General features: G+C 43.8%; 1 protein-coding gene across 4 annotated transcripts; it reads right to left on the reverse strand.

Moving 5' to 3' along the window:
• Positions 1-6,571: 6,571 nt before the first annotated feature.
• LOC122227371 (small vasohibin binding protein) lies at positions 6,572-13,449 on the reverse strand. 4 transcript variants are annotated; one of them, XM_042951802.1, is made up of 3 exons: positions 13,363-13,449; positions 12,375-12,515; positions 6,572-7,017 (listed from the first exon to the last, which is right to left on the reverse strand). In XM_042951802.1, the coding sequence occupies exons 2-3, from the start codon at positions 12,486-12,488 to the stop codon at positions 6,931-6,933; spliced, it is 201 nt and encodes a 66-aa protein (XP_042807736.1). In that variant the 5' UTR covers positions 12,489-12,515; positions 13,363-13,449; the 3' UTR covers positions 6,572-6,930. The 4 variants fall into 4 exon arrangements, with proteins under 4 accessions (XP_042807736.1, XP_042807737.1, XP_042807739.1 ...); XM_042951803.1 differs by having other exon boundaries at positions 12,375-12,533; XM_042951805.1 differs by lacking the exon at positions 13,363-13,449 and adding an exon at positions 12,953-13,116.
• Between the last annotated feature and the right edge of the window lie 1,619 nt (positions 13,450-15,068).

Here is a 15,068-nt window from a genome sequence, read left to right on the forward strand (position 1 = left end):
TGTTAGTGCAAAGCCCAACCTGGGGCTCGAACTCCAGAATCGTGAGATCATGACCTGAGCTGAAGTCAAGGGTCAGACACTTAACCGACCGAGCCACCCAGGCACCCCACACTTCATATTCTAAAATCCAAATTGAATAAAAATAAAGAATATTGCATGGAACCTTAAAGTTGCCCCTCACAAAGAATTTAGGCCCGAAGGCAGTGACTCCCCAGCACGGCCTCTGGGCCATCTACCTCCAAGCAGTATACCAAAGGATTGTTGGCTGGCTTGGCCCCTTCCCCAACTCTGGCGCCAGAGAACCTTTTACCTCAGATCTAATTTCTTGGTTTGCAGAACAACGTATTTGGTAAATAGGTAGGAAGTCTAAAATTAGATTTTAAAAATAACCATCTGGTGAATCACACTGCCAGGATCTGGCTTTGAAGGAGCAGGTCGCGCCCTCCTCGTCCCTCCTGCTCTCCATTCGTATCTGTTAGATCATTTATATTTTTTCACGGGTAGATGAATATGTCTGTGTGCCACCAGATTTTAGGCTCCTTCAGTTCGCATGTTTTTATTTCTGCTATTTGCCACAGTGCCCGGCACTCAGAAACGTTTGCTTTGCAGGTGAATTGATTTTGTTGTGCATTCTAGCAAATTAGATCCAAGATTACTATAATGTAGTAAGAACCTTACAAATATACGTCTATATACCCGTACAAATGCATGATGTCCTTGGTCCTACACCCTTATTTCAGAGATGCTACGCTTCATCAGAATATTTTAGAAAATCCAGTTTGAGAACGGTCTTCACATACGCTCTTAGAGGCCAGCACGTAGCACAGTGCCTAGACATAGCAGGTGCTCCAAAAATACTTGTATTCTGAACCAACCAAATCTAGTCCCAAAAATCTACTATTGAAGATTAGCCAATGATGTTTTTTTCCTGGAGCCACGTTATTTATCAGATTTGGCCTCCAATGACTTCTGGCTTTTTCTAAAATTTTCAACTACATTCAAAACAAGATGCAGTCTGAAAGAGGATTTCTGTGTCCATTTTGAGCCATAGCAGCAGAGTTAAAATAAATAGGCAGACCCCTCCCCCCCCACCTGTCCAAAAGGGGCTGTTTGGAGGAGGAAAGTACCCATTTGAATATGTAAATTGTGCTTCGCTTAGGACAATAATAATTCATACTTCATTGTCTCAAACTCAAGTTTAGGTTAGTGACACAAGGATAGTTACAGGTCAACGGGAAGCCTCTAGATTTCACAGAGGTGATGCGTGCTTCCTTCCAACCACGTGGAGGGATGGCTGCCCTTCTACACTGGTTCCGGGGACTCAGGCTGCTAATGCTAATCTTGCAGGCCTTCCTCAGTTAGGAATAAAAATTTTAAAGTAGAATAGCTAAAATAGGACATTGTTCTAAAGTAAAATAAAATTGGGGTGCCTGGGTGGCTCAGTCGGTTAAGCAGCCGTCTTCGGCTCGGGTCATGATCTCGCGGTCCGTGAGTTCAAGCCCCGCGTCAGGCTCTGTGCTGACAGCTCAGAGCCTGGAGCCTGTTTCAGGTTCTGTGTCTCCCTCTCTCTGACCCTCCCCCGTTCATGCTCTGTCTCTCTCTGTCTCAAAAATAAATAAACGTTAAAAAAAAATTTTTTTTTTTAAATAAAGTAAAATAAAATTAATAAAAAAATAAATAAAATGTTTTAACATAGAACAGCTCTCAGGAACAAGTGGAAAGTCCAAGACTTTAAAAATATGCTTCTTAAGGCGCCTGGGTGGCTCAGTTGGTTAAGCACCCAACTTCGGCTCAGGTCACGATCTCGAAATTTGTGAGTTCGAGCCCCGCGTCAGGATCTGTGCTGACGGGTCGGAGCCTGGAGCCTGCTTCGGATTTGGTGTCTCCCTCTCTCTCTCTCTCTCTCTGCCCCTCCCCTGCTTGTGCTCTGTCCATCTCTGTCTCAAAAATAAATTAACATTAAAAAAATAATAAATGAAAATATGCTTCTCAGATGAGCACCTGAAGTCAGAGGGGTTGGTTCTTGATTCCAGGCAGCTCTACTTCTCCCCTCGGGATAGAGTATAGATTTCCCTTCTAGCCCCCCCCTGAGCTATCCTGTGCCCAAGGAGCAGGATCAAGTGACTGAGAATTCTGGGACTATTTATTTATTTAAGCTCTGTGACCTTGAGTGACCCATTTCCTTAACTGTAAAATGGAGTATTTACTTCCTCTCTGGGTTGCTTTGTGAATTAAATGCAACACATAAGATAACTAGAATAGGGGATGGCACGTAAAAAGTGTTAAATAAAAGTTAGATCTCTCCTCTCTCTCTCTCTAGGCTTTCTGCCTTCCCATTATACACTTCTCCATTTAAAATAACAGTAATAATAACAATTAACATTTATTTAGTCCTTTCTATGTGTCAGGAATTGTTCCTTGCACTTTACTCTTTCACTTAATCCCCCATACAACCCAATGGCATGGTGACTGTAGGCTTAAGGTCAGCACTTCTCAAAGTCTGGTCCACGGACCCCTGGAGTTCCTGAGACCCTTTCAGGCTTAAAACTATTTCCTTTTCCTTTTTCTTTTTTCTTTCTTTCTTCTATTTATTTTTGAGAGACAGAGAGAGATAGAGCATGAGCAGGGGAGGGGCAGAGAGAGAGGGAGACACAGAATCTGAAGCAGCTACAGGCTCTGAGCTGTCAGCACAGGACCCAATGCAGGGCTCAAACTCACAAGCCTCGAGATCATGACCTGAGCCGAAGTCAGATGCCCAACCGACTGAGCCACTCAGGCGCCCCAAAACGATGATGGCGAACAAAACAAAAAAAAATCTCACTTAAGAATGTCTTTGATAAAGCGGTAAAAATTATTCTTTTTATTAGACCTTGACCCTTGAGTATACATCTTTTTTTTAAATTTTTTTTAAAATGTTTTTTATTTATTTTTGAGACAGGGAGAGGCAGAGCATGAACAGGGGAGGGTCAGAGAGAGGGAGACACAGAATCTGAAACAGGCTCCAGGCTCTGAGCTGTCAGCACAGAGCCCGACACGGGGCTCAAACTCACGGACCGCGAGATCATGACCTGAGCTGAAGTCGGCTGCTTAACCGACTGAGCCACCCAGGCGCCCCTACATCTTTTTAATATTCTGTGCAACAGTGGAAGGCACGGGTAAAGAACTCCATACTGATATTATGATGGTTGTCTCCAGGAAAAGCACTGCTTTTAGTTTGAGCTGAGCTAGATGCATTTCTTGTAAAATACCAAAGGGTGACTGACAAACTAGGGTTGTTCAGACTTGGTTTTCTTGAAATACGAGCTGAGACTGTCACTTCATGAAACAAGTTTTTGTTACCAAGGGTAAAATTTGAGCTTCTCAATGACTTTTTGAACACTTGTATCTAGTACCGTGGGCTTGACAGCTTTCCAGTACTCAAAGACTCTTCTGATGAGATCAGTGGGGATATTGATGAAAATGTATTTTTAATGGTATATAACAAAATGTGTAAACATTTGAAAGATCTGCATAAGTCAGTGAAGCAGTATTTTCTAAATGATCCGCGCCAGATGTTACAAGATCATGCATGAATAAGTGATCCAAAGGGCAAGAGTCAAAGACCAGTGGATTTTAATGTAACACAGTACAAAAAGTTAATTAATATGGTATCAGATTTCAAGTTGCAACTAGCCTTTAAGAAACTACCACCCGCTGAATTTTGGTATTTGTAACAAAGAAGAACATCTAAAATGATCATTAAAATACCCCTCTCTTGGGGCGCCTGGGTGACTCAGTCGGTTGAGTGACCGACTTCGGCTCAGGTCATGATCTCACGGTTTGTGAGTTCGAGCCCCGTGTCGGGCTCTGTGCTGACAGCTCAGAGCCTGGAGCCTGCTTCAGATTCTGTGTCTCCCTCTCTCTCTGCCCCAACCCCACTCATGCGCTGTCTCTCTCTGTCTCAAAAATAAATAAAACATTAAAAAAAAAATACCCCTCTCTTTTTCAACTACATATCAATGTGAGGCCAGATTTTCTTCACATAGTTTAACCAAAACAATATGAGAATGCAGAATGCGGAAGCAGATATGAGAAACCAGCTCCTTTCCTGTAAGCTGGGTGTGAGATTTGCAAAAATGTAAAACAATGCTGCTCTTCTCACTCAATGATTCTTTATTTTGGAAAAGTATTTTTTTCACAAAAGTTATTTCAAAAATACTCATTTAAAATGAGAAAAATCAACCACAGGTTAACATAAATAACAAAAACAAAAGCCCTCCATTTTTAGAGTATAAAGAAATCTGAGACTGAAATGTCTGAGATTCACTGACTTAGGGAGACAAAAACTTGTCCAATGTTCATAGAGTTAGTAAGCGGGGGACCCAAGCGTCAAGCAGCCTGACTTCCCAAGTCAGTGTTCTCATGAATTTTTAAAACAAATTTTAACGTTTTATTTTTTGAGAGACAGAGTGCGAGCAGGAGAGGGGCAGAGAGAGTGGGAGACACAGAATCCGAAGCAGCCTCCAGGCTCTGAGCCGTCAGCACAGAGCTCGATGTAGGTCTCAAACCTACGAACGCGAACCAGGAGATCATGACCTGAGCCGAAGTTGGACGCTCAACCGACTGAGCCACCCAGGCGCCCCTCATGAATTTTTTGATGCAGAACTTCAAAAACATGTCTTACCTCTGAGAAACCGGGAGTAGATCCCCTCAGGGTTAGGGAATCCCAGGCAGGGAAGCAGATACAAGGTGCTCCCAGTTTCACTGTGCTCGCAAGAGCCTTAGCGTTCAACGCTATTCCAATTAGAGACTCAGAGGCCTCTGGAACCTTTACCTGAGGCAGATGAAACTTCTTTCCTTTTAAGTTGTGAATAAAAAGATGACTCAGTCTTGCCTCACAAGACTCAAACTTTTTTTTGCCACAACCTACAGTAATAAGGAACTTTTCCCTCCAATGCAGCTGACGCTTTCAGAAGTACACATAAACCTGAAACAAAAGCTTCATGAAACAGTATCTTTACCATATGATATTTTTGAATCTATTATTTCATTAAAAAGACAAGCGGGTCATAATTTATTAAATGGATTTTACAACCACCTGCAGTTTGAAAAATTGCAACACTACAGTATTTCTCTTGGATGGAAGATATCGGGCTGACATGTTAATACAGGCAATTCCCTACTAAGGATCAGAATCTTTTCGACCAATGCTCATGTATTACTTGGTTATTTGACATTTGAAACATTTCCCGTGAAACAAGATGGTTGGGAAAGGAAGTAACATTCACTAAGGATCTATTACATGCATTATCTCATTTATTACTCCAACAAATGATCCTGACCGGAAGAAAATACTCCATCACACAGATGGGAAAAATTAAGGCTCAGAGATTAGTAACTTTTCTAGTGTAGTAGAATTTGACCCCAAGACACTTGACTCCCCAAAATGTGCTTTGTAGCACACTACAGCATTTTCTTAGGTTTATAATCACTCACTCCAAACCCTGACTTCTTCTCCAAAAAATAAAACCAAATAATCCCTATTCAACCCAAATTCAGCAGGATATTATAGAGCCTAATCACCATTTATGGGGATAATCTTTGTAGAGGTCATCCTTAATTATAACTTGGGCTCTCAAAAACACATTCTCTACAGTGGTAGCAAGATTCTTATACCCCGCAAATTCCCCAGTTGACTCCTAAAACAAGCCACAGCAAATGGGAACAGAATTCTCAGTGATTTCAGAGGCAGCAGGGAGACAAAGAGGAGATGGGGACTGCTTGAGACACCCCCAAGGCCAGTAGGGGAAATCTAGGCACTTCCAGGGTGGAGACTTAAGGAGGTAGAGTCTGGCTCCTTTGCCCTGACTAGGTCTACTTCATTTCCATACATATTCCCACTGTCTTGACATCCCTTTCCCTACTCCCCAGGAGTATCTGGGGAGAAAGAAAAACGCTCCTTTTGCTCAGCTTTAAGAGAACTCTGTTGCTAAAGCTGAAGTATGAACCACCATCCCTGATACAAGTGCCTGAAGCAGAAATAACTTTACACTCCGATACTTAAAGATGGCAGGTGGAAGGATGGGTAGGTGAGTGGTTCTTGAGGAACCAGTCTGAATATGCCCATCGCAAACCCGTTTCCAGGCCTGATAAAGTGGTTCCCGGAATGAAAAGCAAAAAGCACCCACACACTCTCCCTGCTGGTGCAAGCCTGCTGCTAACCGTCCATCACGAGGTCAGAGGAATCCTAGCTGCGGCCCTCCACCCCGAGTGTTGGCTCACGTGGGAGTGAAGCGTCACGTATTTATGTCCGTGTGGCTGAAAATTCAGGAGCTGTTGGGTGTGCTGGGCTCTCGCCCCAGGAAGAAGGAGAACTGGAAGCACTGACTTTCTCTTCCCTCCTCCCTTCCACTCCCTCCCCAAGGACGAAGGGTTGCCTCTGCTCACCTCAACCTGTCTTACCTATTACATTCTTCCTTTTTATTAATTTTTATTGGTTTAAATTCAAGTTGGTTAACACACAGTGTTATCAAATCCTTTCTGACTCCACGGTCTATGGCTAGGCACCCCCCGCCCCCAAGCTAAAGTGAGCAAACGAACATTTTATCAGTCTTTTATTTATATTTTTGGAGAAGATCTACAGTTTCACGAGAAACACTGATTTTTTTCTCAAACAAGAGAAAAAAGTTTAAAAAAAAAAAAGAAATCTAGGGTCTAGTGTCTTAGAAGAATAAAACAAGTCTCTTCAGCAAGCATCGGGCCAATTCAGACGGGAGTAACCAGTGAAGCAGGAGTCACACACAGGAAGTTCACATTTACCCAGTTTTAGGAAGAACCCAGATGTCGTCTTGTCTGGTTCTGTAAGGTTCCAAGTGGACCGGCTCAGCCTAAAACTGGCAACAAGCTGACCAGCACAGCCTCCGGGGGCCGTGTCGTTTGGACACGGGTGGCTCACTCTCCGGGAGGCTGCATCTGTTTACAGAACTCATCGAACTGCTGCTGCTCCAGCTCTGTCATGACTCGGTTGAGGGCATAGATCTGAAGGGAGAAGCCGACATGTTAGCAGACGAGGCAGCTGCTTAAGCAGACACCACAGGCTGGGTCAGGGGCAGATGCCGGGCCTGGGGCAATAACGCAGGGACAGTGATAACGGAGCACAAGAGACGGCTACTGATTCCATCTGGAGCATGAGGAGAGAAGCAGGCAGGTGGCTTGATCTGGCTTTTGAAGCTTCAGTAGGATCTGGACAAGCAGGGAAGGAAGGACATACTAGGGGGCGGGCAGAGGGTGGTGTGACGGAATAAACAGAATGGAAGAGTACAGGATTAGTTCTGGAACCTTCGACTATGCTAATATGAAGGATATTACAGCGTGTGGGGAGGTGGAGAAAGCACTGAGGATGTTGGAGCCTTAAAAGACCTGCCGAGGCATCTGGACTTTGGCCAGACTCTGGAGAGCCAGCAAGATTAGTGCGCAGGGGAGCAACCCGATTGTATCTCTGCTTTGGGAAAGATAACTAGAGACCATGTGAGGGATCAAGTAGGGGAAAAAGAGATTACAGGCCCCTTAGGAGGCATCATCACAATAGTCCAGGGAGGAGGCGGCAAGAATATGACGAGGTAGGGCAGGCAGCAGTGGTGGAATGAAAATCGCAAGAGACATTCTCAGGTGAAAGGTGGGGTATCTACCTCATTCCTCACCTTTATCCTTGTGGTACTGACCTGTCCACTAAAGAACAGAAACATCATAAAATGCCCCCAGTTGTAAAAGAGAAAAATGAAGGAGTGTGTTTGTGTTTGGGGGTGGGGGGATGTAACTTGGATCAATTTAAGAGAAGACAAGAAAGGGGAGAAAAAGAAACCGAGCAGTGAGACAAATAGAAAACACAAAATAAAGAGCAGAAAAGGCAACCAAATGTGTAAGAGAGGATCACTAACCATGCAAGATGGTTCTTTGAAAGCAGTAGAGAAAATCCTGCAAACCTATGACAGGGTGAACGGAGATAAAAAGGGGGAGACACAAACATGACTGGCATCAAAAAGAAAAGATAATCACTGATCTAATGGAGACTAACTCCAAGTATTATGAACTTTGTGTCAATAAGTTTGAAAACTTAAAATGAAATAAATTCCTGCAAAGAGTAAAATGATCAAAACTGACTACATAGAAAGGGTGAATGATCCTACAGTCCCCCCATGTGTCTACTGTGGTGAGACCCTATAATCTCTAAGGAAAATGGGAATCCCACACAGTGATGAAGACAGTTACAAGCAACACAAATGATTATCAAAAAGCAGAATACTGATGGTTAAGGGGCACCTGGGTGGCTCAGTCGGTGAAGCGTCTGACTTCAGCTCAGGTCACGATCTCGCGGTTCATGAGTTTCAAGCCCTATATCGGGCTCTGTGTTGACAGCCCAGAGCCTGGAGCCTGCTTCAGATTCTGTGGCTCCCTCTCTCTCTGCCCCTCCCCCACTCATGCTCTGTCTCTCTCTCTCTAAAATAAAAACTTTAAAAAAGCAGAATACTGATGGTTAAAATGGTTAGCTTTTAGGTTATATACACTTTACCACAATGAAAATAAATGCATAGATCTGAATAGTTAAAAAAAAAAAAAAAAAAAAGCAGCAGCAGCAGAGTGAAGACAGCCAGTCACAGAACGTAGTAACATATATAAAAATTCAGAAACATGAACAACTAGATAGTATACTTTTAGGCCACAAAGTATTACTTGGGGGTACACAGTGGAAGAGTAAATTAGTACAGAACAGCAAGGGCACGATCGGCATAAAATCAAGGAATTAGGCCATGGGTTGGGGACAAGACCAGAGTGGGGCCCGAGAAGCTTCCAAGTTCCTGGTCATGTTCTATTTCTTCAGTTGGGTGGTAGGCACAGGGTTGTTTTATTCATCTCCTTTAAGTTGCACACATTATATATACATATGAATACACACACTTCTTATATATTATATGTAGGTTAGATATAGATCTATAGATATAGGTATCATATGTTTGAACCTCGGCTTCATCCGTTCATGCTTTACTGAGCATTTTAATCTGCATCTGACTGAACTGGGGACTAAGAAGGATATGAAGTAGCTTCTTGGAGACCAGAAGGCAGACTGGTAGAAGGGAAAATAAAATAAGCAGAGAAAGAAGGGACTCAAAATAGGTCAGCAGGTCTGAGCCAAGGAATGAAAGACTTTTGAGAAGGAAAGAGTCGCTAATAGTGTCAAATGCTACTTCACAGCCGCATGTGCCCTCTGTTCCCATTTATCCCCCACATCGCTCCATCACATCGAACATTCTAGAATGTGCCATCTTTGTAGAACTGAATGGAAACTGTGACTCCTTTTCCCCGCAAGGGTCTTGCCATTTCTATCTTAAGAGACTACATCCCAGGCAGCACAGATAAAGCAAACAGCAAGGTCACTGTGGGGCAAAGCAAAAAGCAGGAGCCAAAGGTCAGATTTAGCTGGCAGTCCTGCCCCTCAATCCCTCAGTAACTAGGGTTCTGTGCTTTAAAGTGAGGATAATACCTTCTACCTCACAAAGTCACATATCCTCTATCTCTTCCTTATGCCAGGCAGGATTTACAAAGGTCAGAATAATGGGAGGAGTAATAAGCCCTAGCGTGAGGATACACGTGGTCATGCACGTGCGGGCTGGCCCCATGCCTGGGAATGTTACATTTCAATATTCCAATATTCCATTGCAGCATATCACCATAAACACGATCAGTCCTTCAATTCAGAATCCGCACAAGTAAAAGCAGGCCAAGTGCCTGGAAACACCCGGTCTCTGCTAACAACCTGCTGCCATTTACTGCATGCTCTCTCGGTGCCAGGCCCTGTGCTAAGTGCCTTACATACATTTCTGTTCCTCATGACAATCTTGGGAGGTAGAGGTCATCATCCTCGTACTAAGGGGGGGACTGAGGTTCAGAGAGATGAAACATCTTGTCCAAGGTCCCATGGGAAGAACTGGGGTTCATAGAGGAGCGGGGATTTAGAGTTGGACTAATAAATCTAACCTGTGGAACCTCACCAGAAGGAGGTCAATAAGGACAAGAATGTCCCTGACAGCATCTTTCCTTACAGTGTGCACAAAGGACGGCTGCCTCAGGCTGTTTCTTAGAGCAACCCTCCAACTGTTCCCCAGAGCGCAATGCAATAAGAACATCTGGGGCCTGGATCCAGGTGGGGATGGGGAGGTGAAGAAGGGGAGAATAATTTGTTAGAATCCAAGTCCACAGCCCTCAGACGGTCGGTCTTAACCCAAAGGTAGATTTCTGTGTTATGGATTAACTTCAAACACTCTATTATACAGTTTACTTAGTATAAAGCGCCTCCCCCAATGAATGCAGCTCCACGAAGGCAGGCATTCTTCTCCGCCTGGTCCAGTCACGGGTCTCAAGCTCCTGCAACGGCGCCTGGCACCTAGTAGCAGCTCAGGACTTAATGAACGGATCAAATCAACAAAAATGTGAAGTCTTTCGCTATCAAGTAGGAAAAGAAGTGAGGAATAAGAACCCTCTTACACTGCTAATGCACACTGTATCACCTCTTTGACAGCAATCTGGCAATGTCTAGTACAACGGAAATATACACAGCCATTCTACTTCTAGTGATAGATGCTCTACGGAAATTCTAGCACAGGTGCCAAAGCATCTATGACATCGAAAAGTTTTTCACTACAGTAATGCCTGTAGTAGTAAAAATCTACAAGTAATTTAAATGTTCATTACTGGAAGAACGGGTAAATATACCCAAGTGGATTCATAAAACAGACTACTGTATCTCTTTTTCTCCTATGCTCATTTCTTTTGTTTCTTAAACTAAGAAACAGACTCTTAACTATAGAGAACGAATTGATGGTTATCAGAGAGGAGGTTGGGGTGGGGGGGATGGGTCAGGTGGATAATGAGCACCGGGTGATGTATGGAAGTGTTCAATCACTACATTGTACACCTGAAACTAATATTACACTGTAAGTTAACTGGAATTTAAATAAAAAGTCAAAAAATAAAATAAAATAGATTACTGTAAGCAGTGATGAGGAATAAACTACATTATTATAATAACATGAATAGTCCTAAAAAACATAATGTAGGCAAAGGGTCAAATAAAACACAGAATTTTATTTTTTACTTATTTATTTTTCTTTTTTTAAAGGAGGATTTTGTCAGGTTTTAATTTTTTTTAATGTTTACTTATTTTTGAGAGAGAGACAGAGAGAGAGCATGAGTGTATGAGTAGGGGAGGGGCAGAGAGAGAAGGAGAGAGAATCCTAAGCAGGCTCCACACTGCCAGCACAGAGCCCAACGTGGGGCTTGAACTCACGAACTGTGAGATCATGACCTGAGTTGAAGTCAGATGCTTCACCAACTGAGTCACCCAGGTGCCCCTACTTATTTATTTTTTGATAATTTTTTTTAAGATTTTATTTTTAAGCAAACTCTACACCCAACATGGGGCTTAAACTCACACCCCCGAGATCAAGAGTTGTACACTCTACTGACCAAGCCAGCCGGGTGTCCCAAAACACAGAATTTTATTAATATAAAATTTTAAAACACAAAAGAACATTGTATATTGCTCAAGGATATCTATTAATATATTTGAGTGTAAAAGCATAAAACATTATAATAGTTGCCCACAGAAAGGGAAAAAGGGTGTTAAGACAGGAATGGACAAAGAGGACTTCAAATTCATATGTAATTTTTATTTATCTGAAAGGCTCCAGGCGAGTATGACAAAATATTAATCACCACCAATCTGGGGTGCTGAGTACGCAGGTGTCTGTTATAACAGTCTGCTCTTCCGTATTTTTTAATGTCTCAAAAAAGGAACAAATAAAATGACTAGAAAGAGGGAAGACAGTGCAGCAAGCTTTCTTATGATATTAAATACTAAAAAAAAAAAACCACCCTACATGTCTGGATGTGCTCCAACAAAGGTAGTGTCAACAGTTTAGCTTTTCATTCTCAAGTTGATTGTGTCGACTGAACAAAGGAACAGGTCTGGTGGCTATAGGACCTGCGCCTCTTCTGGTTATGAGCAGCTAGCTGCTCCCCGGCCAAATCCCGAACATCTGTGCTAGGGGGTATCCAACACTTGTTGTCTCACTCTGACCCCTCCCTCACATGTCCCTTGTGTTTTTCCTTTCTTCCTTGCACAAAGGCTCTGCACCAGGAATCACGTGGGGACGGTCAGGGCTCTGACAGTAACCTGGCATGAGACTCTGGGCTGCCACTCCATCATTCTGGACCTCGATCTCCTCCCAGGAGAGCACCTGCTTTCCTGGAGGCACCACTGCATCACAGTTCTCTCTCCTGTCTCTATTCCAGCATCATCTCCAGCAGACCACAGGTATACTCGCCCATCTTTATCTCACCTCTGCTCTTTGTCTTTGCTTCAGCTCCTGCTGGGCTGATTTCTGCTTGGCCTTCTCCACTCTGCTGACAGGTTCTTTAACTTTGGATTTTTCTTTGCGGGCAGGTGGATCCATGACTTGGCTTCTGAACGCTTCCTAGCTCTGATGATGCAGAAGAGACTGATGAACGACAGAAAGAAAGAAGGAAAGAAAAGAAAAAAGAACTGCCGGTCACTTCCCTAACAATCCCTAAGCTCAGCCCCTTCCTTTTACAGGGAAGGCAGAGTGGCCCGGTGAAAAGGGTGCTGGATTTGGTGGACCAAGACTGAATCCCACCGCCATGACCTTGCTGGGCGTCACTGGGCGAACCGTTATAATATTCTATTTTTCTGTATTTTTAAATTTATAAGAAAAAGAAAAAGCAAGAAATGAATAAAACTAATATAAGGAGGGAAGAGAGTTCACCAAACTTTCTCCTGATATTAAATACTTAAAATCCCCTCCCCACTCTGAGCCTGTTTCCTGTCTGCAAAATGGGCCAACAGCCACATTCCCTGCCTCCTTCCAAGGCCTGCGGCGTCAGGATCAAGCCAGAGGACCTCTGAAACGTTCATACACGGCAGCGCGGTTCTGTGAGGACACCGCGGCCGGGCGGGGCCGGCCCACGCCTCGGAGCGGGTCGGCGGGGAGGCCCGGGCCTCGCGCGGTCTCCGGCCTCCGACCCGGCGCCTTCCCACGCCCCGCCGGCCCGACAGTTACGGCCCCCCTCCGCCGAAGGGTCCCCGCCTCCCGCCGCTCCGCCCGGGCCCGCCCGCCGCAGCCCGCCGCCCGCCCGCGGCCCAAGCCCGGCCCCGGGGTACGCCTCCCCGCCCGCCGCTGCTCTCTCCGGGGGCAAGATGGCGGCGAGCAGCGGCCCGGAGTCGCCGCCGGCCCTTCTCGCCTCGGGACTCCGGGGCCCGGCCGCGTCGCCGTGCAAGACCCCAACGCGGACACCCCCGCCTTTCCCTACCTCCCGGCTTGGACTCGCGAGCCCGCCGCGCCTAGGATTGGGCAGGGCCGGGGGCGGGGCCGAGAGGCGGGGCGGTGGGGCTGGCGGGCTCTGAGGCCCCGCCCCTGGCAGAGCCGCGCGTGCGCAGAGAGCACATCTGGCCATTCCCAAGTCATTCCAGAGTGTGAGCTCTGGGGCAGGGGCGGGGGTGACTAGCAAAAGCTTTCCCTGGGATATTTTCTGGGACAGCTACTAGGCTTTGAAGAGTGAGATCTCAAGCCGGGACGAGAATTGTTAACTTCCTGGCCTTCACTATTCTTAATTCGAAAAGTGGGGATGGTGACCGCCGCCTTCTTGGTTTACAGGCTCGTTAAGAAGACCAAGGGAGGGAGGTCCTGCTGGCCACAGTGTTTGGAGAAAGGAAATCAGGACAGAAATGTAAATAACCAATATAAACATAGAGAAACGTTCAAGCTCATCGATAATACATAATTTTACATTTTTTTGTAATTACAATTTTGCAGTCATTTAAAATAATTTTACAAATCAAAATAGCTGGTCATCGTTTCTCATTTATTAGATTAGAAGGATTGAAGAAAATGGTAGGTAAATGACAACAGAAATCTTGTTCAGTCTAATCGTAATAATAATAGTAATAATAATGATAATGGCCGCCTCACACACTGTGCTTAGAGCTTCACATTTATTAACTCATTTATTCCTGTTGATAAGTATGTATGACAATGTACATGTACAGTACCATGTTGTTATCCCCGTTTTACAGGTAAGGGAACAGAGGCACAGAGAAGTTAAATGACTTGTCCATGGTCACACAGCTAGTAAGTACCCCAGCAAGTATTTCAGCCAGGATTTAGGATAGGAAATGGCTTATCCAGAGAAAGACGAGGCCATGTAGACCCCCTACTTTTGTTCCTCTAAGGACTAGGCAAGAATTGAAACAATTGATGGATGCTAAGCAGGGAGCTGTTCAATGGATATAGACTTTGAATTTTGCAAGATGAAAAAGTCCTAGAGATCTTTTGCCCAAGAATGTGCATATGTTTAATACCATTGTATTTGTACACTTAAAAATAAGTAAGATGGGAAATTTTGTGTTTTTTTTTTTACCACAATAATAATACAAGCATGATCTTTGACTCAGCAATTCCACTTCTAAGTTATCCTAACTAAATAATCAGAGATAGCACTATTCTTAAGAGTGAAAAACTGAAAACAATAAAAATAATTGTAATAGGGGTTGATTAAATACATCATAGGATAGCTGTCATGGGAGTCAATGCAGTCATTAAAATGACATAGCAGAATATTTATTGATGTAATAAAATGTTTTTATTAAATGAAACAGTTAAAAAGAGGCACATACAACATGATCACAACATTTGTTTTATTTTTTCAAAAAAGATTATTCTGGACATATGGGAAAAAGATTGGATGAAAACATACCAATAGGTAAATCCAGATTACTTTGAGAGTAGAGGGGATTTTTATCTTCTTTGTGCTTTTCTGTATTTTCCAAAATTTCTGCAATGAACACTTAATACCTTAGCAAGATTTATACTTTCTTCTTTTAATTAGAAGTAAGTCTAATAAATTTCACTTAAAAATGCTATACGAATGGTGATTGGATTATTGTTAATAATAAAAGTAGCCAAGTTAGACTGGATTATAATACAGCTGGAAACAGGCATGGGCCTTTGGAAAATTTT

This window comes from Panthera leo, chromosome C1, assembly GCF_018350215.1.
Source record: "Panthera leo isolate Ple1 chromosome C1, P.leo_Ple1_pat1.1, whole genome shotgun sequence".
In the NCBI taxonomy this organism is placed as follows: Eukaryota; Metazoa; Chordata; class Mammalia; order Carnivora; family Felidae; genus Panthera; species Panthera leo.

What these genes read in the sequence shown, in the direction of transcription:
- LOC122227371 (XM_042951802.1), bottom strand. Translation starts at nt 12,488, where the DNA reads ATGGATCCACCTGCCCGCAAAGAAAAATCCAAAGTTAAAGAACCTGTC. An exon ending in AGCAAAGACAAAGAGCAGAG is followed by an intron (nt 7,018 to 12,374) that starts GTGAGATAAAGA and finishes TTCTCCCTTCAG; the next exon opens with ATCTATGCCCTCAACCGAGT.